Source organism: Phalacrocorax carbo, chromosome 1 (assembly GCF_963921805.1).
Source record: "Phalacrocorax carbo chromosome 1, bPhaCar2.1, whole genome shotgun sequence".
Taxonomy (NCBI): Eukaryota; Metazoa; Chordata; class Aves; order Suliformes; family Phalacrocoracidae; genus Phalacrocorax; species Phalacrocorax carbo.
In genome coordinates, this window is record NC_087513.1 from 69,985,022 (window position 1) to 70,009,464 (window position 24,443).

The window sequence follows — 24,443 nt, forward strand, 5'->3', positions numbered from 1 at the left end:
TGCACATGGAACTAATGCTTTTGTTAGAATAACAGTGGTCAATCTATTTTATATTCCCACAGAAAGTATTCCACCTTTTTGGCAAGTTTGTGAAAGCTGCTACTTGTACCAATACCCAAGTTAATGCTGGACAAAAAAAAAAAAAAAAGGAAAAACTCTATTATGCCGAACCATACTTGTAACTTACAAATACGGTCCCCAGCAAAGCCTGTTCTCATACAAGTCAGTAAATTACTGCAATCTATAAAATCATCAAATATTGTGTTAACTTGAGAGAAAGTGCTGTGTAGACTGTGGACCAGATTCAAAACAGGTATAAGCTGACATAATTTAAAGTGCAACCTTTGAGAGAAGTTCACAGTTGACCCATGAACAGTTGTGCAATATAGTCAGGCTTTTTTAATTTTATTTTTTTTAAGATTCTTTTTCATCTTAAGAGACTGACATATACAAAGCCTGACAGTTAATAGGAATTAGCTAGCTTCTAGACAGGGGTAGCCTCGATCATTAGTATGAATTTTTAGCTAATTATTTGACAGCTAAAATTAGGTGAGATATATCCTGTCCAGAGAGTCAGATTTAAAAATGTATTTCAATACCTTATGAGATTGTCTTTGAAGTTTCTGTTGATCTCTGATGGGTTTCCGCAGAAGCCAATCTGTACATGCTCTTGAAAATGTCACCAAAGGTCCCTGCCACTGCCAGCAGTCCCAAAGGATCTTCTTAGCCCCTATGAGAGGGATGGTGTTCTTGGAGGTGAAAGGTGGATGGTTCAAGCCTCCCTTTCTCTGCAGAGTTGATAAGGATCAAATCTGTAGCCTGTAACCCACCCACCCTGTTTGTAAAACAGTGCTGTTTACTTCATGGGAATTGTATTTGTGTTTTTGACAGCTCATGCTATGGTTAAGTAGGCTATTAAATTCACGTTTGCCACATAAGTATGTAGGTAGATACGTACAAATACCCTACAGTTTTGAAATGCTGCTCTGTCTGAGGCAAGGGCTGGTGGCTACACAGCCCGCTCACTGTGCTAATGATAAGAGGGGAGAAATCGGGAGGACAGGAAAACTCACGCAAAATCTTTTCAGTGCAGACTGCACCTTGATTTGGCCTGCCAAGTGAGCAATGTAATGTTCACAAAGATCAGGGCTTAATTTCCCATCTGTAATGTTGTTTGCCTGAAGATCACAGGTTATTAAACATTACTATTAAACAGAAAATTTGACCTTCAGGATTCTGTAAATGTTAGGGAAACATGCTTGCTGCTTGGTGACTGGAGACAGGCTGAGTGCTTAGGTACGCCTCGCTGGAGAAGCTGTGGTATATGTCAAGCAGAGAGGCAAAAGGGCTGGGTTCTTCTGCTCAAAGGTGGCTGGTGACCTACCCCAGGCAGTTTTTTTTAGTCTTGGAACATCTCTGCTAAAATATGTCAACAATCCACCTGGGGAAGGGCCCTGGGAAGTACAATAATAAGTATGCAGTAAGCTTGGCTACCCTAGTGGGGAGTATTGCCCTTGGAGGGCAAAATGCGTGGGGAACAGCAGCAACCAGATGTATGCAGGACTCAGATTCATGCCTTACCCCAGGGTTAGTATTGGCCATGCTATTCCAGCAGGGAAGCCAGAAACCATTGGAGGTTAGCGAGACGAAAGGTGATTGATTGCAGCCACGTTGATATCTTGACTCCCAAGCCAAAGATGGCAGGGTGCATGATGAATGGAAGTTTTCTGCATGCGCCCTAGCCTTGTCTGAGAGGCAGCTTTGCTGAGTTAGCTTGCAAGGGTGCCAGGTGTAATATGTCCACTAAAACCTGGCTGGAGACTACCAAGTTTCTCACATTCTCAGTTTATGGGATTTAGTCAAATGATTTCTTTCGCAGTTACCTTGCCTTTCTTATCTGATGAAACCGTGGCTTTATTCAATCTTAGTATTTTTCTTCTTTCTCTGTTGTCTAGAATGTGACTAGATCAAATTTCCCCCTTCTGTCATGAACATTAGTAGCTTAATTTTTTTTTTACATGAACTTTTTTTCAACAATAAAATCTCTCCCAGACTGCAGTTACATAATATTTAAGGTCACAGTAATCATAACAGAATCCGTCTCGCTTAGTAGGACTGTGCTCATGGAAATGAAAATGCCCCAGCAGGACTTTTTGCAGGATTTTGCTACTGCACACATAATTTGTGAGACTTGATCCATGAAAGATGACGCCATTTTTAGGACCATTGCATTGAGCTGTTTCGTATCTTAAATTTTTTAGTCGTGAGGTAGAAGTAAAAGGCATTTCGGCTGTTGTCTCAGAGCATAAGGGACAACATTGTAACTGCAGAATTTCTTTGATATTGCTGTTCTACACATATTCTTAAGGGGCTTTGAAATCAGTGGCATGAAATTAAAAATTAACGTATCTATAGGGGTACGGGGTCTTCTCAGAGATATTTCGTGCTTTCATTCTTTGTGTTCCCTCTATTTCCCCCCACTGTCTTCTCAGGACCACAGTCTCCATCTCTAGTTCACAGTCATCCTCGCAGGAATTATTCATGTCAGAGGAAAAGCTTTAGTGTGCCCTTGCTGGCTTTGCTGTGGGTGAAGGAATGGCGATATATGGGAAAGCCTGACCAGCTGTAAAACTCATGGTGTTTTCTTCATTCATATTTTTCTATAGCTGATATTCTTTGACATCTGTCCAGGATGGCTGGGGAATGTATTTTGTCTTTGAAAGTTGTGAGGCCACGTGCTGACTATTTTCAGAGAATGTGAGGACAACAAATTCAGTGCAGTTTTACTGAAAGAAGGACCTGTTGCTAAAGAGACCTTTTATTCAAGTGAGATGTGGTTCTCTAGGCATGAAAATACAACTAAGCCCTCAGTATTGAAAAGTACATTGTAAACAAAGAGCTTTATCCACTCAGTTGCTGCTTATGGACTCCCCTCCATGAAGTAAACACAAGATGCAATTGCCTGGGGATACTGTCATCAGTGAAGTTGCATATGAGGATAGAATTTGGCTTGATCTTTGTCAGGGACAATCTCACATAGCTCCTTGCTAAAGGTGAATTCAGCAGACACATAAAAGCTCACAAAATATAACCACTGTGTGATCAAACCTTTCGTTTAGAGTCTACTAGAGCAATTAGGGCTGGCAATAGTTGCTCTAACACTTGTGGGGTAAGAATTTACGCTACATATATTCTTCTGTGCCCAGCCTGTACGGGGAAGGGAAAGGAGAAGTCCTTTACTTGGTTAGTGTTATCTCTTTAGCATGAGCTGTAATAGCTCTTGTGGTTATCCCTGCAGTCCTTTGTGTTCCCACTGCCAGTATGGCAATGGTCCCTTCAGCACAGTCTAGAAGTCTGTTAGAAGTCTTTCGCTGCTGTTGCTAATCCACATTGAGCTTTTTACTCTTGTAAAAATACCAACACTTTAATAGCAGAAGTACATGTGTGCATCTTCGGATTGCAGTGTGTAGTAAAATGTCAATATTGTTATCACTTTTTCCCTGGGTGAGGGTACCTTCAAAATTTATGTGGTGGCTTCTAATCCATCTATGTGGGCTACAGCACCTGGACATGCACATACTCATTTTTGTCAGCAGGATTCAAAGACTTTTTGAAGAGCTATGCTGTGTTGGGACCTGAATGGTTTTGAAGTGCTCCCTTGCATTTCTGCAGAAAATCTGCACAAGATTAGAGTTAAGTTTTATTCTGTTAGGCCAGTTTTGACCAAAACAGGCACTATTTAATTCAGCTGATGAAAGTATGGAGGATGTGGTTTCTGGTACTGCATAGGTGTGCTAGAAGAGGCGTAAGGTGTGGGGAGTTTTCTTCCCCATAATATAGCAAGGTGACAGCATGCTATGCAGTGGATGGAAATTGCTAGAGAATAAAAACACTGCCAGAACAAAAGAAATTTTGCCAACTGGTCTGTGTTGAAGGGATGCCTGGCTATGCCATCCTAGTGTACTGGTAAGACATTACAAATTTCTTAAAAATTCTGGGTTAAGTTCTGAAAATGAAATCTTGGTGACTACATTTGTTTATAATAGTCTGTGTAATTTGATGGTAATTTAAAAATTATTTTAAAAACATGTCTGATATCAGTAAAAATGCTTGGGTTTATTCTCCCTTCAAAACTTATGGGTAGCTTAACTTAAAAATTAAATAATTAAATGCACGATCTTGTAAATATGGACAAAGGTAAAGGCACAGTAGAGTACCACAGTAACAGACTCAAGACTGTGCCAACAGTGGTTAATTTTGAAGGAAACATTGATTTCCTTTTCCTGTTTTTCAAGAATTTTTATGTGTAGGAGAAATGCCTCTGTTACATAAACATTTTTTAAAATAATGGCTTTAAAGGGCACGAATGAGAGCCTGAATCCAAATGTTTTGCTAGTACTTAAAACTACTTTGTTTAATTCTTACTTCCTTTTTTTTTTTTTTTCATGCTACAGTATGGCTGGAGCCAAGATCAGTATAGGGCAGACATGGGCAAAAACCAATGATGAAATAATAACTGCCTGTCCATCATAACCTGTTCTGTTTGTCTGGCTAGTACTTTAGCCATGAAAAGAGCCAAAGCAGCAAGAAGACAGACGATTGTCTCTTTCTGCTGCAGATATAAGAAAGTGAATGAACACAACCAGCAATTTGAGATCCCATGTTTGGGTACACTTCTCAGAATATTCATTTTGGGTAGGCTTGTCATCCAGCTTCAGGGGGAATAGAGACACTAGGTGATATTTGTTTCTGAGGATAGCATTTGGAGGTAGCAATCACGTGTGCTGGGTGTGTGGACTGCATCTGGTTGCCTGGATTGCATCTGCTCTTCCTGTTAGAGGAGCATAGTTGGTCTAAACTGGGGCTAAAATGGACCCATAGACAAGAGCTGGGGCACCAGATTACTACTGCAAAGTGATCTGGCACCACTAGGTGTGGAATACAGACCTAACTAGAGTAGCTTTCTTCACTGTTACTCTTCACCATTGATAACACCTTCTTAAAACAGATCAAGAGAAATTGCTGCATTTGGTGGAATAAATGGAAGCTACAAAATTAATATAATCCTTTGTGTGCTCTTTCAGGCTAGCTGTTGGGAAGGTGATAAAATCTATCACCCAAAAAAGAAGAACTTGGTCCACTTGGGACTGCTCTAAGCAATATCATTGCTGGCAGTATTTGAGCTGATGTGCATATTTGTGGGTGATGAGGCCATCCCCCTGCTTTCTTCTGCTGCAACTGGCAGTGTTGCTTTTCCTGCCACGAATGCAAAGAGCTATAGAAACCTGGCTGCTATTCTTAGGTCTTAGTCTGAGTCTGCAGAGTGGGTAGTGGACTCTAAAAATGAGTTCTGGGACTGATCGGGACAAAATGTATGTGTGTGTGTGTGAAGATATAACTTTTTAGTGTCATAAATTTACTCAGCTGGTAAATAGTCCAAATAAATATTGTGTGCTAAGTTCTGAGATGTATCAATTGTTTCCTTTTTACCTGTACTAGGTATATTGTTCTTGAGGGGGGCTGTTGTCAGATACAGTAGTGTACATATGTAGAAATAAAGCATGGCATCTGATTGATTGTCATTGTTTTGTGGAGAGGTGTATTGGAAATGCCATTATCCAGCATACCTTTTAGGGAAGAGCCACACCACATGGAAGGGGATAGCTGGTAATTTGTTTTGATTTACTCAAGCAGTCTCTCTTTTCCAACCTGTATTTGTAAGCAAGTTATACACAAATAAAGAAAGGCAAAGCAGAATATGCTGAAATGAAATGTTTAACCTCATTTTAAATAATGGACCTTTTCTGAATTTATTTGACATGTATGAGCCTCTTATGAGAAAACAGATGGAGTGACTCTTAACATAAGGTAGCAAAAATTATGCTTATTGTTTAGATCTTGGTCTTGTCTCCTCTAATTCTGCTTCAGTGGCACAATTACTACAACTGAGGATGCTTAAATAAGTAATGATTAAGTGACCTCTTCATTGCAGGCAGTTCCCTTAGGGTCCTTTGCTGGGCTGTGACCATATGCAGCCAAGATCTTGGGGTCTAGATGCATTAAAAAAATGGGAACAAATAACCTTTTTTTCCACGCAGGGTTCCTAGTTTCCTTACCAGAAGTTTAACTATAAAGAATTCAATAGATTTTCCTCATTTGGTTTCAAGATCTCTTGTCTGCCAATGTTTAGAGTATATTATTTTCTGATCCCAGTGTTGTCTTGAAGTCTACAGGAGAAAAGCTGTTGCTCTGGGATAACCTCTGTGAAAGAGCTACCCTAAATGACACTGCCATAGAAAGACAATGGATAGAGGAACTATATCTGCAGCTGTGACTTTCCCCTATTACTGATTCTTCTAATCCATCATGTTGCATACCTCTGGGTTCATCAGGTAGCAAAGGACTATAATGCATACAGCCAAGATTGCAGAATTAAGGATGCTCTGGCAATCTGATTTTGGCACATCAAAGGTATATTCTTACCATAACAGGTTTTTCCTCCTTTGCTCTGTGCTTGATTTTTGTAGACAGGCATGTAGAATGACATATTCCAAATTGACACAAAATAATATAGATTGTATGTGCAGGGTCTACTATTGTAAGCATGGATTGTGTATGTATACATGAAAAGAGCTCATTATATCTCTAGCCAGCCACACTGCACAATTATTTCTGATCTATCTAATAGTTGAACATGCAAATTGCACTGGAGCGTTGTGTATTTCACCTTTGGATGAAAGCTGCCCTTTATTCAGGATTAGCAGGCTCGAAACTACTAGCCTGTGCTTGTTTTTGTTTTGATTGTTTTGTTGGGCAGAGGCTGCATATTTTTTTTATATAACTTTCAGCATTTTTGCCTGTAGAAATTTTTGAACAGAAAACCTTTTCATAAGGTTCTAACTCCTACTTTTGAAACAGTCTTTCACTTCTACATGAGGTAAGTGGTTTTGGAGAATTTCGCATAAGTAATTATCCTATTATATATTAAAGATAATGGGAGAGAAAGCTGGAAGTAACATGTTGGAAGTGGTGTAGGTAGAGCATGTTGTAGGTTGATGTAAACCACAATGCTCTCTCTAGGCCCTTCAGCTGCTGTTTACTTTTTCAAATAATGTTTTCTGTTCCTTTCATTGTGATATTTTGGCAAATCACATGGACGGGGACCACAATAATTACTACTTAATTTAGCAAGTTTGGGTTATAAACTGTAGTTTATAAGGTGAAGGAGTAGAAAAAGTAGTCCTTTGGCCCTCTTTTCACTGGGGCAGGGAACTCAGAATAAGGGAAGAGACCACTGCCTGTTTGATGCTGAGCATGTGGATGGGATGCTACCTGGTCTTTGCATAGACCATGCAAGATCAGGCAAGGCTCTGTACGCCCACTCCTTTAACTGCGCTTTTAAGGAAGGATCGTGAAGCATCTGGCCCTCAGCTAGAAAATCAGAACACAGGAAATGCCTTTGCATGTAGCATTTGCCAACTGTGGTTTCTGGTATGTTGGTGGGTGGGTTCTGAATGTGGCCATCTTGATAAGAAAACGCCTAAAGCCAGACCCTGTTCATCAAAGGATCGTTTTCTTTATCTCTCATTTCAATTAAAAGTAGAGTTTCTAAAAACAAAAACTGCACCATACTAGTCTCAGAATCACATTTAACCTCTTAAACTTTGTCATGTGCACCAGGAGTAGCCAGGTCAAGTTAAGCATCAGACTTATCTTCCCAGTTGAATCAATTTCCCTTAACTTTCTCCAAAGAATTTTATATCCCCTGAAATTTTGCATGCCATGTCTTATCACAGATGAGAGTTTTTTCTGGGAAGATTTTAGAGGAAAAAAAATAACAAAAAAAGGTTATAATGTTTCAAAAAGTGTCCCTATTTTGATTTTTGTAAATTATAAGAATGTAAATATAAAAATATTCTCCTGTCTAGGGATTATGATGATTCATATTTTTCCTCCTAAATAATAATGGAAAAAGTAAACATCCCATAATTTGATTGGGTTATTTGAGAGGTATATTGTCTAGGTTTTGGGTTTTAGGAAGTACACTTTTAAAAAATATATTGGGGGTTCAAATGGAAGGGTGTGGACGACTTGGGTTTTGGAAAGGGATTGCATTTAAGAGGAATGCATGTTTAATAACACTCACGGGAAAAAAAATACTAGTGAAGGATCACACGATGCTTGTTTCTCTCCTGTACAGTTTCTTACTCTCCCAAAATGTCTGCTATCTACTATTCTTTGGGTTCAGAACTGGTCTAGGCCAGCTGTTCTTTTTATAAGATCCTAAGAGTTGCAGATGTTCATTTAAATCCCATTAAGTGATGCAGAAAGAGTCTTTGTCTATGATGGTGTTTGGAGAGGAGGTCCCTTCCCCATTGCTGAGTGGTCGTGTCTCCACTGAGGCTTGCTCGAGTTGTGTGGAGTTGTGGTGCAGAGTGACAAACCCACGCAGACTTCTTTCTCCCAGCTGCCTTGGTTGCATAAACAGCCTAACACCCACCATGTGGGATCAGGGTGCTGTTTTTCTGCCCTGCAGGCTGCACGGACCACTGCCAGGTCCTCCTTATGTGTGAGGATGGGTGGCTGGGACCTGTGGGTAGGGAGGAAAGGAGCAGGATGTCCTGTGGGCACCATCCCCCTGGGATCAGTTAAACTGTTGCCCTTAGACAGGCTGCACAACCTGGCCATGAGGAAGGAGCCTTCTCGCCTGTTATGAATGCCGTGCTGTCACAATGCTAGACAAGAACCCATTAAGCACCCACCCAAGATCTGTTTGGCTTTGATTACACAGTGTGCTTTGCACAAGTATCAGTGTCCTTGGCTGTTTTAATGAGTGTATCAGAAGTATGTATCTTGGCTCCCCTTCACCTTTCTAAACACGTTGGGGAAGCCCAAAGATCTTTGATTGATTTCAGAGCTCTTTGGAGGCTTCAGAAACCTTTGCTGAGATAGCATCTGGCTTATCTGAGCCTGAAACAGTCTTTTCAAGAGCTTCAACATTAAAAAAAAACACAACCAAAACCTAAATTTTATCACAGAACATCTCATCAATAGTTAGTTAGCTTGCTTGTTGGCAGACTGTGACGAATTCACTTTAATGCTTCCATTCTGCTTTTAAGCTCTGCCTTGGCATTCGGAGCTGTTGGGATTTTTCTGCTTTCTACAGGGCCAAATCCTCAAGTTCTTGCTTAGTTTTGACCTCAGAATTTCACAGCGGTTTCAGTGTAAATAAATGAATGCTGATGAAAAAACGGCAAACCTTTTCTGAAAGAGGAAAAAAAAATTGTTCTCAAATGTTAGAAGTATTTGAAACTCTGCCAAGTTTCTGAAAATGTTTCCGATTTCTCTCTTCCATGCTTTTCTGAAATGTTTATTGGAAACATGATTTTAATAGTTTTGAAGAGTTTTAGTGAATTAAAATTTCTAGTGGCCATTTTAGTGACATGTTGCTATTATTACTATGAAAACCTTGAAATGCTGGTCAGCAGCTCGTTAGGTGCAAAGATGGTGCTCTAAGAACAGGTTTGTCTCCAGTTTCCTGCACTTAGGAGTGATAGAAAATGCTCACTTTCTTAATGTAAGTTGCTTAGACTGGAAGAGTAAGTTCCTGTTATAATGACTTATTTCAGGGGGGAAGGTTGTAATACTGCATACGCATTAATGTCTCCAAAACCTCTAAATTCCATAAAAGCCCGTGAAGGAGGAGTTCTTGGAATCCTTCCCATCCCATGAAGTTTATTCATTAATGTGACGCTCTGAAGCTTTCTCTCAGGGCACAAAACATTGTCACGAAACTATAGACACAGATCTAGAGCTCAGGCTGCAGCTCTTGGCAGATCTGGTGGGGAGGTCTGCCATTTGAAAATTAAAATTATTTTTCTTTGTAGCCAGTGGTCAATATTTCTCTATGCAGTTTGGACTGGATCTTTTGATAGCTACGTTATTTAAATCTCCTTGAAGACAAGTCGGTCGGCTGTTTTTGGGAAAAGGTTACATTTCTTTTAAGCCTTTTTTTTTTTTTTACATTTTTTCCATCTTAATATGAGGAATTGAATGGAAAAGTGAGACCACTGGTTAGTGGCAGATTGCAGAGGATGCAGGACCATCCCAGCTAGTGAGAGCTGATAAGGAATTCTTATGTTCAGTAGTGGCAAAGGGGATTTGCCTGTTCTTTGCCTAGTGGAAGAACAGCTGAGGTTCAGGCTCTTTCTTCTCCATCTTGTAGCATGCCAAAAAACTTTACTGGCTAGTGCAAGTTTGGGGAAGGTATATTTTTTGTACCCAAATCAAGTCCCAAAGAACACTGTGCTGTGACATGACAGATCTGGGACAATTGTACAGGGATGCTGGTCCTTTTGAGACTGGCCCAGTAACTGGGTTTTAAACGTTGTGGGAGGGGAATAGTTCCATATTTATCAGTTTCCCTTAAACACAGATGACCGCTTACATTTGCTTCTCCTGCTCTCAGATCTAAAAGACTTTTCTCACTCTGTTACCCAGCTGGATGGCAAACTGCTTGGATGCTTAACCTAGACACACAGTTAAAGTCCTCATGCAAGCGCCTGTGTTATGCCCACAGAAAAGAAGAGGTGGGGAATGCATGCCGCCCCATACCTGCCCAGGTGTCTCTGAGGTTACCCTCACCATAGGAACCATCTGTCCAAAAAGCATTAAGAAATATTTAGAGTGTTGTGATGATGGGCAGGTTTTGAAGGAGGGATGTGAACCCTGCTGTGACAAGGAAGCATGCCTGGGTTGCAGTCTTGCAGCCTGGGGACTTCACCTGTCACCCATATGGTGCTGCTTCATCCCTCAGCTGCTGGCTGCTGGGCTGATAGGGCTGCTTTCCTAAGTCCGTGAACAATGGGAAAGAGTTGAGACAGACTCTGTTTTCAGAGAGCACTGCACAGATGTTTGTTTACAAATGCATTTCTTCATGGATACCTTAATGTATAAGATGTTTACAAATGAAAACCAAAGCAGGCCTAGAAAAATAACAAAACAACCCATATAGAGTGTAAAGGGTTGCAGCTGCCCCTCTTCCTTCCCAAGGGTCTGCCTCCCAAGTGGTTCGTGGCTTTGTGCTGATGAGGGGACCCAAGGCTGTGCATAGCTGCTGGAGGCTCGAGTGTGCTCAGCAGAAGATCAGAGCTGAGAGGCTTTCTTCATATGCTGGTACCTGTCTCCTGGTTTTGGCTGGGACAGAGTTAAGTTTCTTCCTAGTAGCTGCTATAGTGCTGTGGTTTGGATCTAGGATGAGAATAATGTTGATAACACACTGATGTTTTAGTTGTTGCTAAGTAGTGCTTATGCTAGTCAAGGACTTTTCAGCTCCCCATGATCTGCCAGGTGCACAAGAAGCTGGGAGGGGACACAGCTGGGACAGCTGATCCAATCTGCCCAGATGATATTCCATAATATATGATGTCATGTTGATTATTTAAACTGGGGGAGTTGGCTGGGTGGCAGTGATTGCCGCTTGGGGCTGGGTGTTGGTTCATAGGTGGTGAGCAATTGCATTGTGCATCATTTGTTTTGTGTATTCTTTTATCATTGTTATTATTTTCCATTCCTTTGCTGTCCTATTAAACTGTCTTTATCTCAACCCATTAATTTTTTTGTGTGTGTGTGTGTGTGTCCATCCCCAGTTGTCTCCCCCATCCCACTGTTGGGGCAGGGGGGAAGTGAGCAAATGGCTGTGTTGTTTTTAGCTGCCTGCCAGGTTAAGCCACAACAACCTGCCCCTTGAATGGTTAAGATGCTAAAGAGTTTAGTCTTGCGGTCTAAGGCTTCCTGTCCATGGTGCCTACTGCTGGCCATGCTGGGCTGTGCTCAGGAGACACTGAGCTGGGGCTGTCAGTTGTAACGGTGCTTGCACTTGTCTGCACCCAGGGCATCTGGGTAGCGTGGATGAGGTCTGAAGCCTCGAGCACATTGGACTGTCCTTTTGCAAACATGTCAAGAACCTTAATGTAGGTTTGAGGCTGTACAGTGTAGATAGGGAGAAATCATGGTCTTAAGGGTTTATGCAAACTGGCCTGTCCCGATAGTGTAAGGTGTGACATGAGAGCCATTTTCCAGGAGAAGCTAGGATTAGATACGCAATGTCTTAAAGAGTTGTTCCCATGCTCTGTTATTAAATTGCAATAGATTTCAGGTACTTCAGTGAAGAAATAAGTATTAGCACTCAGGTATACAGAGAAATAACAAAGACAAAAATATACTCGGGTCTTTTATTACACTGGAGTAATTTAAGTCCCCAGATCATTATGTCTTGATGTATATGCTGTGATGTGAATACTGAACATTTATAGTAATTTCATTTTAACTCCTTGAAACCCTTTAATGAGTATTACCCTGCAATAGATTACTTTCTTCTTTTTTTTTTTTTAAAGACCCTGCAGTGCAGACAGCTATGCCTGTACGGGGCAGAGTGGCAGAGTCCCAGCTGCCTGCCTGCAGGGGGCAGAGGCAGAGAGGAATTTTGCTGTGCAGGGGGAGCTTTGCTCAATGGACCAGGTGCAGTGTGGTTTGCTTTTTTCTTTTCCCATTGCTTTCCTCTAAAACATTAGGCACGAGCCATGGCTGGAGGCAAGAATCCAGCTTTGACGGGTGCTGTCCTGATCAGATATGACAGGCCTTGTGGAAGTGCTCAGCCTTGACCCTTTGTTGCTTTCAAGAGGGAAATCCCATTAGATAACAACTGTACCAATAAGACTGGAAGATTTTGTGTTTAGATTTCCCTAAGACCCAAAGAAAATGAAGAAAGCAATCTTTTCCGTTTAGGTTGTTTTGGTTGTTTTTTGTTGTTGTTGTTGTTGTTTTGGTGTCCTTCAAAAAAGGAGAACTGTTGGAAAAATAGTTGTTGGATGTATACTGTCTCTTGAATAGTCCACAAAGTGTTACACTTCTAATGCTGTTTAATTTCCTAGTTGGTTCCTCCCTGGAAGAAATTGGAAAGGCTTGCTGCACAGGGAGAATAAGTTTCATGGATTGCTAGGTTGTCTTGGAAAGTGAAAATGGATTGGGACAAGAGTGCTAAGGAGATTTATCAGACAACATGTGTTGTGAGTGAGTCTAAAAGTTAGGATAGAGATCAATGTGCTGAAGAAACTTCTGTTGTGGACTAGAGAGTGAAGGGATAATGGGGATGGTTCGGATCCACTCCGTGCCAGTTTACTAAAGTGGATTTGAATGAAATTGAATGTATAACTAGCCCCTAATTTCCAAAGCATTTTTGTGTGGGTTTAGCAATCTGATTCCTGTCAAACCCAATGACTGTCACACTGACGCAAATACCAGGCAATATTTAGAAAATTTGGGAAAGGTATTTTGCCAAGCAAGAAAAAAAAACCACCCTCTCTTAACATGCATTCCTATAGGAATCAGAAATACAGAAGAAGGGGAAAAAACATACTGACGTGTTGACCATTCTAACAAAAATCATACTGTACTGGTCTTTTTTTGGAATGTTTTTTGAAGTTTTCCACTGGCTGGAGGCTTTTGAACGAAAGAAAAGAAAAGTCTCATCTTCTGTCTTCAATTAACTTTGTTAATGATTAACAGAGCAGTGCAGTATGTGTGGTGTGTTTTAATTAAATCAGAGGAGACATGATTTGGACAAGATTTTAGTTTCACTTTGAAAGTTATTAAATAAACTGACACTGTTTGCTCTCCAAAAGTTCCTGGGAGCATCCGGTTAGTCAGTAATCCCTGTGCAGCTAGTGAAATAAAGCCTCTTCCAAAACACCTAAGGGCCATTACCAGTTATTAGAAATGAGCAGTCCAGTCAGACAGGGGTATAACTGATCATTAACCTGCATGAGGCAGGGTCCTGGTCTGAGGCTCCAATTGCATATTTTTAAGCAAAGTTCAGGGATAAGAAAGGCCCAGGCTGATTATTTCTAGTCAAAGTTTGTGTTTTGAATATCTCCTAGCTGTTCAAGTAGCATAAGCTGTTGAACAGTTGCTGCCTTCAGTGGAATTCGGATGGTTTTTGCTAGTTGAGTTTATGGGTTGTTTGTGAAGTCATGATCCCAACTGGGGCTTGGATGTTGTTCACCAGTAGAATTCAGAGTATCATCAGATAGGAGCTTTTGGTACAGGAACATCTCCATAAATTGGCCCAGCAGGAAATGAGCTTCTCTTTCCAGAACTGCGTGCGTGTGTGCCTGTGCACACATTTGTATAAACTCTTCCAGCAGAGAAGGATCAAGCCTGAAGCCTGAACTTGGACCATGGCTTCAGACTGAAGTGAGGCAGTGGATGCTCTCACTAGTATGTGGTGGCACACAAGGATGAATAGTTCCCACGCTTCACGCTTCATGAGTTTACTGTTGTTTACTGGGGAGTCTGTTAAGGAGTTTTGGCTTAGGCTTCCACCCATGCCCACTCAGCAGTAAAATCAAGGCATAACCTGTTTTGGCTAGAGACGCATCTATCCTCTATGTTTGTATCACCTCTACCACATTGTGGCTCTTTCTGGCTTTTGTGGCTAAGTTTGAAGTGAATAGTAATGTTTGGAGCATGCCTGCTAATATATTAAAAATAACATTAATAATTTTTGTATAAAACCTGTCTTGAAAGTGGTGTTGAAATTAACTATTGCCAGAAACAGTTGGGGCAGAGAGGACTTGCATCTACATTATTGGCAGCTTATGCTTATTCAGCTTTCTGTTTTGTGGACTCTGCAAGTATTATCCTACAAGGCTGTAAGCAAAGTCCTACAAGTCCAAACACAGGTTTCTGGGCTTTGAATACTATCCTTCTCACTGCTAAAGCTGAAATTTATTAATAGCAGTTATTGCTCCAAGCAAGCTACGGTTCAGGTATAAATGAGAGACAGCAAATTTTAAATTTTGCCAGCCAAAATAATAGATTGCTTTTTATTGCTGTGAGAATTGGCATGTGTCCCTGAAATGCGTAAAGCACAAAAGAATGGGTACGGAAGTGAATGGGGAAATGGTGGCCCTTCCCTCTGCTGCTGCTGGTGCCTGGAGAGAAACCGGCTCCTGTTCAGGGCAGGAGGGAACCCAAGTCTGTCCCTTGCTAGTGACAGTGCCAGGGCATAGGGAGAGGAGGTAAAGATAGCCTTTGTGAATGCTTCCCTCATGGTTTCCTCCATTTCAGTTGTTCAAATGACCAGAAGGTAGCTATATCCTGACTCTTGTATGGAGACTATTGTTTGGATTTTAGTGTTTATCTGAAAGCAGTGAAAACATGACATAAAACAAAAACTATGCTTTGGTGGAAATAGTCTATCACACCCGTGAAATATTATACTTCTTTATTTCTGGATTGTGCATTGCCCCATAAGTAACTGATAGAGAACGCAAACTGCAGAAAATATGTTTTTCTAATCAAGTTTCAATTTACAGTGGAAGTTCTCCTTGGAATATCTTTTTAACACTTGTCTTGGAGTTTGTTTTGTTTACTGCTACAGCCATACATGCAGTTAGTAACTTTTCCATTTGAGAACCAGGATAATATTAATACCTCAAGAACTGAAGACAGTCAGAGAAAATTAAATTCTCTGCCCTGCAGAGGACCAAACTCCTGACTGCACTGTCCAAGGCCAGCCTGTCCCAGCAAAGCAGGCATCAGACAGGAAGGACCAAGTGCTGCACAAGCTCTATGTGGGTCTTCAGTATCTGGAAGCACATTATTGCAAGAGTTTACAATTTCAGGCTTCAGGTTCTTGCACTTTGATGTACAGGCTTGTGTTCCCACTCCTGCAGAACTTGTCTGTGCAAATAGTTCTATCGCCTGCTAAGGTATTAGCTACATGATAACGTGTGCATGTGAGCATGCAAACTCTGTTTGTATGTGCCTCCATGATTTGCACATGCATAAGTCCAAACCCAAAACTACATACTCCAATCTGAGTATGTATTTTAATAGATATATCCACTTACATGGTTGGGTAAGTATTACTCACAGGTTTCACTGAACACATTAAAATTTTTGGCACTGCCCTGTTTATAGCCATCCAGGTAGATATAACTATGGGTTATGGTTAAAAAATAAGGGGAGGAATAGATGTCACAGCCATAGGATGGCTTCTTAGTACTGAACCCTGTAAGAGCACAGAAGACTTACCACTGGGAAATGGCAGAATCCCTATTACTTGAGATATTTAAAACTGGACTGGAGGAAAAATACATAGTAAGAGACAGTTAATTTTTTGATGAAGTACATAGCCTTGTTTTTACGAGTACTCCAGAGATTTACTCCAAGATCTTATGGGTGGGTTGCCAGACTTTACCTACTGCATATGATTTAATACGCCAACTGTTGTTCATCTGTGAAATGAAGTTCCTGCTCACATGCTAGTGTCCTAGAGTGAAACCTCATAGGAGGGTGAATGCAGATCCTTTCTACCCTGTGAGACGCATACACAGAGTTCCCTGCAGTGAACTGTATCGGGGCATTTCAGAACAGACCTTAAAAAAATCAAGAGAGTTTGTCTAATCCATGAGAACATGAAAGAGGCTGGCATCTTTAATTTTCCCAGGGAGGGAACAGTTAAAAATATTCTTCAAACAAGGAGCAGATGTTAATGTCATTAGAATGAATTTTCATAAAAAAACAGAGTTCTGTTTCTCTTGCAAAATGCCAGTAGGTTTGCAAAGTTCTCTACAAGTCTGCCTACTTATTTCAGACTAGTGGCACAGAGGAGAAGCAGTGCAGGGTGAGGTATTTACTGTCTCTGAAACAAATCAGATACATTTCTGTAAGTTATTTGCCTGCCCATTTAAAAACTGTCTCAACTTGGAAAAGGGCTAAACAAAAAGCTAAAGAAACATGAAGGTATTTGAAAAACAGGGCAAGAACAGTAAGCAGCACAGTAAATCTGCTGTTGACAAACGGGTACAGAAAGGAATAGGATACATATGGAAAGGCATCGTCTGGATGGTGCGTGTGCCTCTGTCAGGTTCTAAATTCAGCATAATCTCAAAAGAAAAAAGATTCATGGGCTATTGTGATCAGTTCACTGACAACTCTGCCTCGCATGCAGGAATGGTTAAAGTAAAAATAACAAATAAAATATTAAGTGGCTCTCTGGATGACCTCTGGACATTCTTAGTATGAGTAGACATTGGAACCTCCCAGTAATAATTTCCTTTTGGAAAGCTCTCACGTCTCCTTCCTCCTCCTCATTTTGCTGCTTTTAATATTGAGAAGCTAGGAAAGGCCCTGTTGTTCCTTTCATTGTTGTAATAGATGAGCCTACGCTCTTACAGAGCCATTTGACTTGAGTTCATTGGTGTAAATGACACCTCTCAAATACCCTAGTTTAGTTAGTGTTTGTTTACTTAGTTTTTTTTCTCTTTCTAGTGTCTTCTTTAGGGGTCTTGGTGTCCTAGAAACAACTAATAATCTCTGAAGCATCAGAACGTACAAGGAAATCAGGTTGAGACATGCATCTCCTGCCCCCATAATTTTTCATGCTTTAGATGCCCATGTGAATTTTTGAAATGATCTAGGAGAAGGTGATTTGCCTCTTGCTGCTCCATATGCAACATTTTTGCCTCAGGGCCACAGGGTACTAAGAATATCACTCTCAGTTAAGTTACTGAAGAAAGTAAACAACAAACACTTGGCTTCAAAATAATAAAGGGTTTATTAAGTGCAAGGATCTATAATTGACTCTGATCCTCCTCCCACCCCCTTTTTAAAGGGGTTGCAAACATGGCAAAATCTTGGCTGTGTCAGCCTCTTTCAAGGAAACCAGTTCTGCATTGCTGTAAACTCAAGGAGCTGCTGGGTCTGCACCCAACTGAATGTAAATGCTTGGCATTGCATGCATTGGCCTTGGCAGAGCCCTCCTTTGTACTGCAAACTGAATGTCCCTGTAGCTCTAGTTAAAACAGTGATGTTCCTCAGCTGAACGGGCCTTATGACTTAAATGATGGGCGCAGCTCCCAGCACAGCTGAAGGTGAGGCATCCTGGACACTCACCAGTGCAAGCATATGTTGCTCATTATGGGTCAGCCCAGGTCCACTTGGCAGTTCGCTCATTGCCTGTACACAGTGGATTAATGTGCCTGTGTCCAGAATTGCACATTTGATCTTGCAGCTTTACAAGTGTGACAAATCATGGATGTAGCAATATCTGGATGAAAAAAAATAATCAACACTAGCGCTGTCAAATTAAAAATTAGTATGTGGGACACCAACCTGCAGAGGATTTTGAGCAGTTGTTGATAAAGATACCTCTCACAGATTAGCACTACAGACAATTGGGCAGAGAGACTGATACTGTTTGGAAATGGGATTTGCTCACCTTATTTATCTTCAGTTCTTCATTTGCAGGGAAAGATGGCACATGAGTTGAGGATAGACTTGCATGGCCAGCATTATTTATTGCTCACTGAGTAGGTAAATGACATCTATTCTCAGTAGTGCTGTAGAGGTAGGTGCAAGAACATGCCTGTACCTCTACAGGTATGGGTGTTAGAAGTCTTGCTCCAAATAAAAAATAGGCTGACCATGTGAAACATTGTGTTTCTTCTGGAGTGAAGTTGTCCTCCAGAATTTTATAATTCAAAACATTATTTGGAAAAGCAAAGAAAAAAAAATTGGGGTTCTTCTGACTCTACTAGTGTAAGGGGGACGTTTTGAAATGGTTCTGGGGTCTACTACAAGTGCAAGAGGCTTCCCCTGTTCCTAATAACCCAACAAATAGGTCAGATTTGCCATCTAGAGCCAGAATCTGCGTGCTGGTAGGGGCAGATATTTTGAAAAATCTGTAACTATTCTTTGAAGATGTAGACCGTAATGTTTTAGAGGATAATCAATTTGATTTTATTTTTATCCTGTGTGGTAAGAGTCTTGTTTGTAAGCACTGCAATAACCTAACTTTTCCAGGATGGATTAAAAAGGGTGTAAAATTCACTTAACTGGAAAAAAAGGTTGTCTGTGACACAGTAGTAAATACAGACCTGTATTAGAAATCTGTAGGGCTGCTTTGGAACCCAGTTTATAGTTTCATAAACATCAACTCTTACATCTGGCATCTGATTAAAATGTGTATTTCGGCAGAACAGCAATACAATCTCTGTTTAACTAATGCTTATCCAGAGGGAAGAATTCTGCTTCTGTAATTCCCCAGTAGTGGAAATGCCTTTTCCAGGAAAATTAAAGACAAGTCCCTTCTCACCAGCATTTTTTAAGGACTCTGTGCATTCCCACTGCCTTACATGCCCTCTTTCCCTTGAGAACAGAGGGAATGAAATGGAGACGGCCTGCCTGCTGCACCCTCATCTTGTTTGCAGATCTCTCTGCCATCACAGAAATGGAAACCATGGTTTTTTCCCTTTGCAATCAGCACAGTTAGCATTTCCTTGCTCTAGATCAGAATTCCAGTATATTTTATACACTAAAAGATGGGGGGTTTTACATATATTTTAGAACGAGGGGCTGGTTCTGCCGGCGGTGTACATGAAGAAATAGCAGCTTCTTGGTGTATTGCAGACCTGTTTCTGAGTGTGCAAAAACCCCTGAACCTCTACATTCTTGTATGGGAATCCTTGACCTATCTATAAAGCACAAAATTGTTACCTTCTCACAAAAATCTGCCCCGTTGAAACCGTAGAGGGAGTTTTGGGGAGGGAAAAAGAAAACATTATTGAGTGCAGGATTTGAGCAGAATGTAAGTGAATACCAGTGCCCCATGCCTTTGGTTTCTTGTAAGCTCTGAGAAAAATCTGTCAAGGTTAATGACTCTCTGGACATCCAGCATCCTCCATGGCTTTACGTGGAGGTGATTGCCTCCGTGCTCACTCTAAGGTAAGAGTGCCACCTACTGAACCCACGCACTCCTTCCCACAAAAGGGCGAGTTTGCAGTAGAGATTTCCCTTCAGAGTACTAATCCATCCACACCCACCCTTGTAATTTATGAGGTTTAACAAGATCAGAGCCCGGGGTGGAATGGCTGAAGGACTGCACAGTAAGCTGTTTCAGTTTATTCACATATGCGGGCTTAAAGGGGTATGAGAGCCAAGCATGTGAAATCATGGTAACTGATGATGCCTCCATTTAAATCACTTTGTTTGCATTTCTATTTCCTGCCTCATTCTCTGGATTAGATGGAAGAACATTGAGGAGAGTCTGTTAGGTTGGATTTAGCTCCAGCCCTGTTTTAAATCCCTTTGCTAAACACAAGATGGTCTTACCCTGACTGCAGTTGAGCTTGCAGCAGCTTCCCACCTTCCTGGATTTCTTCCTGTTTGGCAATCACCCTGTAGTCTTTTTAAGCTATCTGATCCAGCTTGACCTTTCACAAGTTAGACTGGATGCAAGTGCCTGCAAAATACTTAGGCAATGATTTACGATCAAAAGAGAGGACTGTTTCCTGGACCATTGTTTTATATTTGGGTCCTCTCCCCTCATCATCTCTCCGCAGGCTGGAATGTGACTTTCCTACAAGCAAATACTTGTGAAGGCACCTCTGTGCAGTGCTCAGGCTGCTCGGTGCTCAGACAAACTTGCTAAACAGAAACGCTTCTTGTGAAAACTGAATGGGAAGCAAGCATTTGTTGGTCAAGTTGAACAGCTGAGAAATCTGCAGGAATTTCTGTAACTGGGGGCCCAGACATAGGAAAGAGGATCTACTAGAGAGAATACAGTAAAAAAAAAATAATAATCATATGATCACAGAACAGAGGAGGGCGAAGGGAGGGAAGGAGGATACAAGATAGATAATGAGCTTTACAATAGGCAAATAGAGTGTGTCATTACAGGAGCTACAGGACCGACCAAATGGTTAACCTGTGGGGTGGAAAGAGCATCCAATGAGTCTCGCATGCCTGAAAGGATAATGGCATTTTTATTATCTCATTCCACGCCCTGATCATCCGTCCATTTGCTCCCTGGATCTGGCAGCAGTTTGCACTGATTCATACGCTGCAGACATGATCAGCAGATCATACTGCAGGCAGAACTTGTCAAGCCTTTCCAAGTGAGTTGCCGATTTATTATGATATCTGTACGGCTTTAGCCTTTTGGTATTGTGTAGGAAGTGCTGGATGTTGGTGATGGGAAAGGGGAACAGAATGGTGTAACGGGTTGGGAAGCTGGTTGTACTGCGGAGTAAGCATTGAAAGCAGACCGGGTTTCTTTTCCTCCCTTTTTTGCTATACTGTGCTCTGTTGTCTAAAGGAAAAGTCTTTGCATCTATGCATTTCTCTTACCTGAATTGCAGAATGTAAATTGCTTTGTTCAGTGGAAGAAGGAAGGACTGGTTGCTAATTGGCGTCCTGTTAATGGGAAGTTTGCAGAAGTTTCATAGTTTGTGTGAAAGCTTTCACATAACTCAGATTGCTTAATTCCCTGAGTAAATAAAGTCCTCATGGCACATTCATCCCTGAATGTGGGAGGGAAGTGAGAAAAGAAAATCAGTTAGTCTGTGTAATATCACCAAAGAAATTATCTGCTTTTTTGGGTCCTGTGTTGTTTTGTTTGTCTGCTTTATATGTTGAGGGGTGGGAAACAGAATACTACCATGTTTCTAAAATACTATGATTTATTCAGAGTTTTGTTTAAAATTTGGGAGAGGTTTTGAAAAGCAACTGGGATTTCTGGGTGCCTGTTTTTGGAGTTTCCAGCATGAAATCCTGTGCTCTTGAAGGGAGAGGGAGCTCAGCCCTCCAAGAAGTCCCTTCCAGGAATCTGAAATCCTTCATTGTGATTTCAGAAATTGGGCAATAAATAATAACTTAACTAGAAGCATGTCAAATGGGTTTGTTTTGTGTTGGTCCATGGTGGAATACAGCCACAGGCTGTGGCAGCCAACCCTCCCCTACTGCTGTATGGGAATGGGGAGCAGCAGTGGCTGAGTACCTGTTTCTCTGCAACCAGTGCAAGGGGAGAGCATGGGAGGGAAAAGGGCTAAGTGGATGAGATTTGGGCACTTTAATACTGATACAACTGGTGGAAACCTTGACTCTTGATATGTACTGCGGGGAGCTGGCCCTGAGTGCAGTGACCCAGGCTGAAGCCTCTGAGGCAGCCTTCGGACCCTTTCACTGGTCTGCATTGGGGCTCGTTTAGCTTGATGTCAGGGTCTGGCTGTTCTGCTTAAAAAAAACCCTAGAAATCATTGGATTTCCTTGCTGAAAGAGATTGTCCTACACTCCTCTTTGGGTGAGAGAGGGAACCAGCTAACTTTATGCCTGGCTGTCTCCAAAGTGTTGGGCGAGTGCTGAGAGGAATGCCCTAGCTTGCGTATGCTGTAGCACCTGCAATTATGTTATGTGAAGTGACTTCACTGAAGTCAGTGGAATTATATCTGAGGGAAAACAATTCAATCCCTTTCTCTAGAATCACGATTAGTGACTATACTCTTGGTTCTCTGTCTTGGGAGATTTGTATCCTGTAGCAGCCTCTAAACAAGAGCAGACACACCTTGACAACCAGACGTATTGTTTTTTTTTTTTGTCAAGACTCACAGTAGCATATTTGGGGAAGAAAAGCAAAGCTCAATTTGGTGAGGACTCTTAAAAGAAATCAAATGTGTGGCCATAACTTGGAAACGGATTTATTCCCTATTAACAAACATCACTGTGACCTCAGGCCAAAAGCGGGGAAAACACCTTTAACATTACCCACAAAGGCTTCTTCAAAGCATTGCTCAGTGAAATAAATGATGAAATACTGCCCTTCCCAGGCTGAGGCATAATGTAATCATTCCAAATGCTCTTGTCTTCTCGGGAGATTGCAATGGAAAAGAAAAGGAGTATTAAAATCCTTATAAGTTAACTCTCTGGAGACTCTCCAGGGAAAAGGAGGCGGCTGTTATTGCACTGTTTTGAATGAGGTACAATGTGATTTTTAACTTCTTGCAAATGTCCTCTAATGGCCCCTTTACATGATCTTTTCAGCTGCATGGTTTAAAGATACGCTCTCAGTGTACTTGTAGTATTTGTAGAAAACTTTGTAATTGCTAAATAGCTGAATATAATCCTGTTAACATTTGATACACTAGAAATTAAAAGCAGAAGCTCTCATCGTAGCCAAGAAATTGTTCCAGTTGGCCTGAAAATACAGAGACTGCTTAGTAAATGTATAGGGAATGAATTGGCTCACTTTGCTGGACACTAAAATAAATGTTTAGTGTGTGAGTTTCTAAGGAAAACAGAAGTCTTCCTTGCCAACAGGTAAAATGTTTTCTTCCTGCACATTATAACCTTTGTTCAAACTTCACAGATTATTCATGGGCAGTTTAGTTGTTGCCACGTCACTTTTTCACAGCATTTTCTGGTTGGTTCTTCATGTTATAGGTTATCTTTTCTGTTTCTTGGCTGGATGCTCAAGACAGATAATTGTCTAGTTTTGTTAAGAGATGGGTGGAAGAGGATGCTTTTCCACAGACAGCAGCAGTGTTGGTGGCATTATGTTATCTGATGAATTCTGCTCCAAAAATCGATGCTGTTCATTTTCACTTAAAGCTCTCTCTTCCCTTTCTTCTGGTCTTCTCTCTTGGCCATGCTTTTCATTCCTGTTCTCCAATGGGCAATGGCCTGAGCCCTTAATTTGTAAAAACCTTTTTACATTACTGAGGTAAAATAAGGATATAATGTAACCAAAGACCAGATGCACAAAGATGTTAGCCTGTAGTGAGCTTGTTTGTCTCCATTCTGAAAGCTAAGAATACCAGTCAGGCTCAGAACACGGCTCTTGCCCAGCAGTGACAAGCGTATCACGGACTAAGAAATAGACAGTTTTCTTCAAATGTTCTGTGCCTTTGTGACCTCTACTGTTTATATCTAAGTTGCACTTCAGTGCCCAATGTCTGGGAATGAAGTCCAAAACACTTGGGATGGTGAGTGAGTGCTTTGGATGCAAATATATTTGTTGGTAGACCCACATATTTATGTTAAAGGCTGTGGCAACAATACTCCATGTATACAGAGCATCTTGATCTATTAGTTGTCACCATCTGAATGAAATACATGTGTTTTGGCATCTGGTTTACACATCAACAGGGACAGCAGCTATTGAAGGCTGAATGTCCAGTTCAAGATTTTGTAGATGGATTTAGGAGCTTTCCTCACAGTGGGTCAAAAGAAACTTGCTGGAAGAGCTGAAACGTTTTTGGGTGAGATTATCGTTAGTGGAAGAAACATTATGGCAAACAAAGTACATGTCTATAAGGGAACATCTCTGAAGTTTCACAGCTGCCATGCCTCAGTAAAAGATGATTTTCTTCCTCTAGCACAAGCAAGGCATTTCATGTTGGGAGCATAAAGCTGGATTAATTTGTGTGGAGTTTTGGTCATCCACCTGAGTCTGAAGTCATGTAACACTAAGAAACAAATTTCTAGGCTTTTGTCAGAGAACAAGTGTCTCTGGAGAGTTTCATGAAAGCCCTGAGCTGAATTCTGCACCCTGTCCAAGCCTTGGTGCAAGCCGGGACAGTGGTGAGAGATATCAGACTCAG

General features: G+C 41.2%; 1 protein-coding gene across 9 annotated transcripts in view; it reads left to right on the forward strand.

Annotated features, from left to right (window-relative positions):
• Window positions 1-24,443, forward strand: part of CALD1 (caldesmon 1) — a 202,596-nt gene that overhangs the window by 124,427 nt on the left and 53,726 nt on the right. Inside the window, exon 1 of one of the 9 annotated variants that reach the window (XM_064458966.1) lies at window positions 20,762-20,963. The exons of the other annotated variants lie outside the window; for them this stretch is intronic. Within the exon in view, the coding sequence (XP_064315036.1) occupies window positions 20,917-20,963 (47 nt within the window). The 5' untranslated portion in view covers window positions 20,762-20,916. Of the gene's footprint in view, window positions 1-20,761; window positions 20,964-24,443 lie in introns of those variants that run through there. 9 annotated transcript variants of the gene reach the window in all.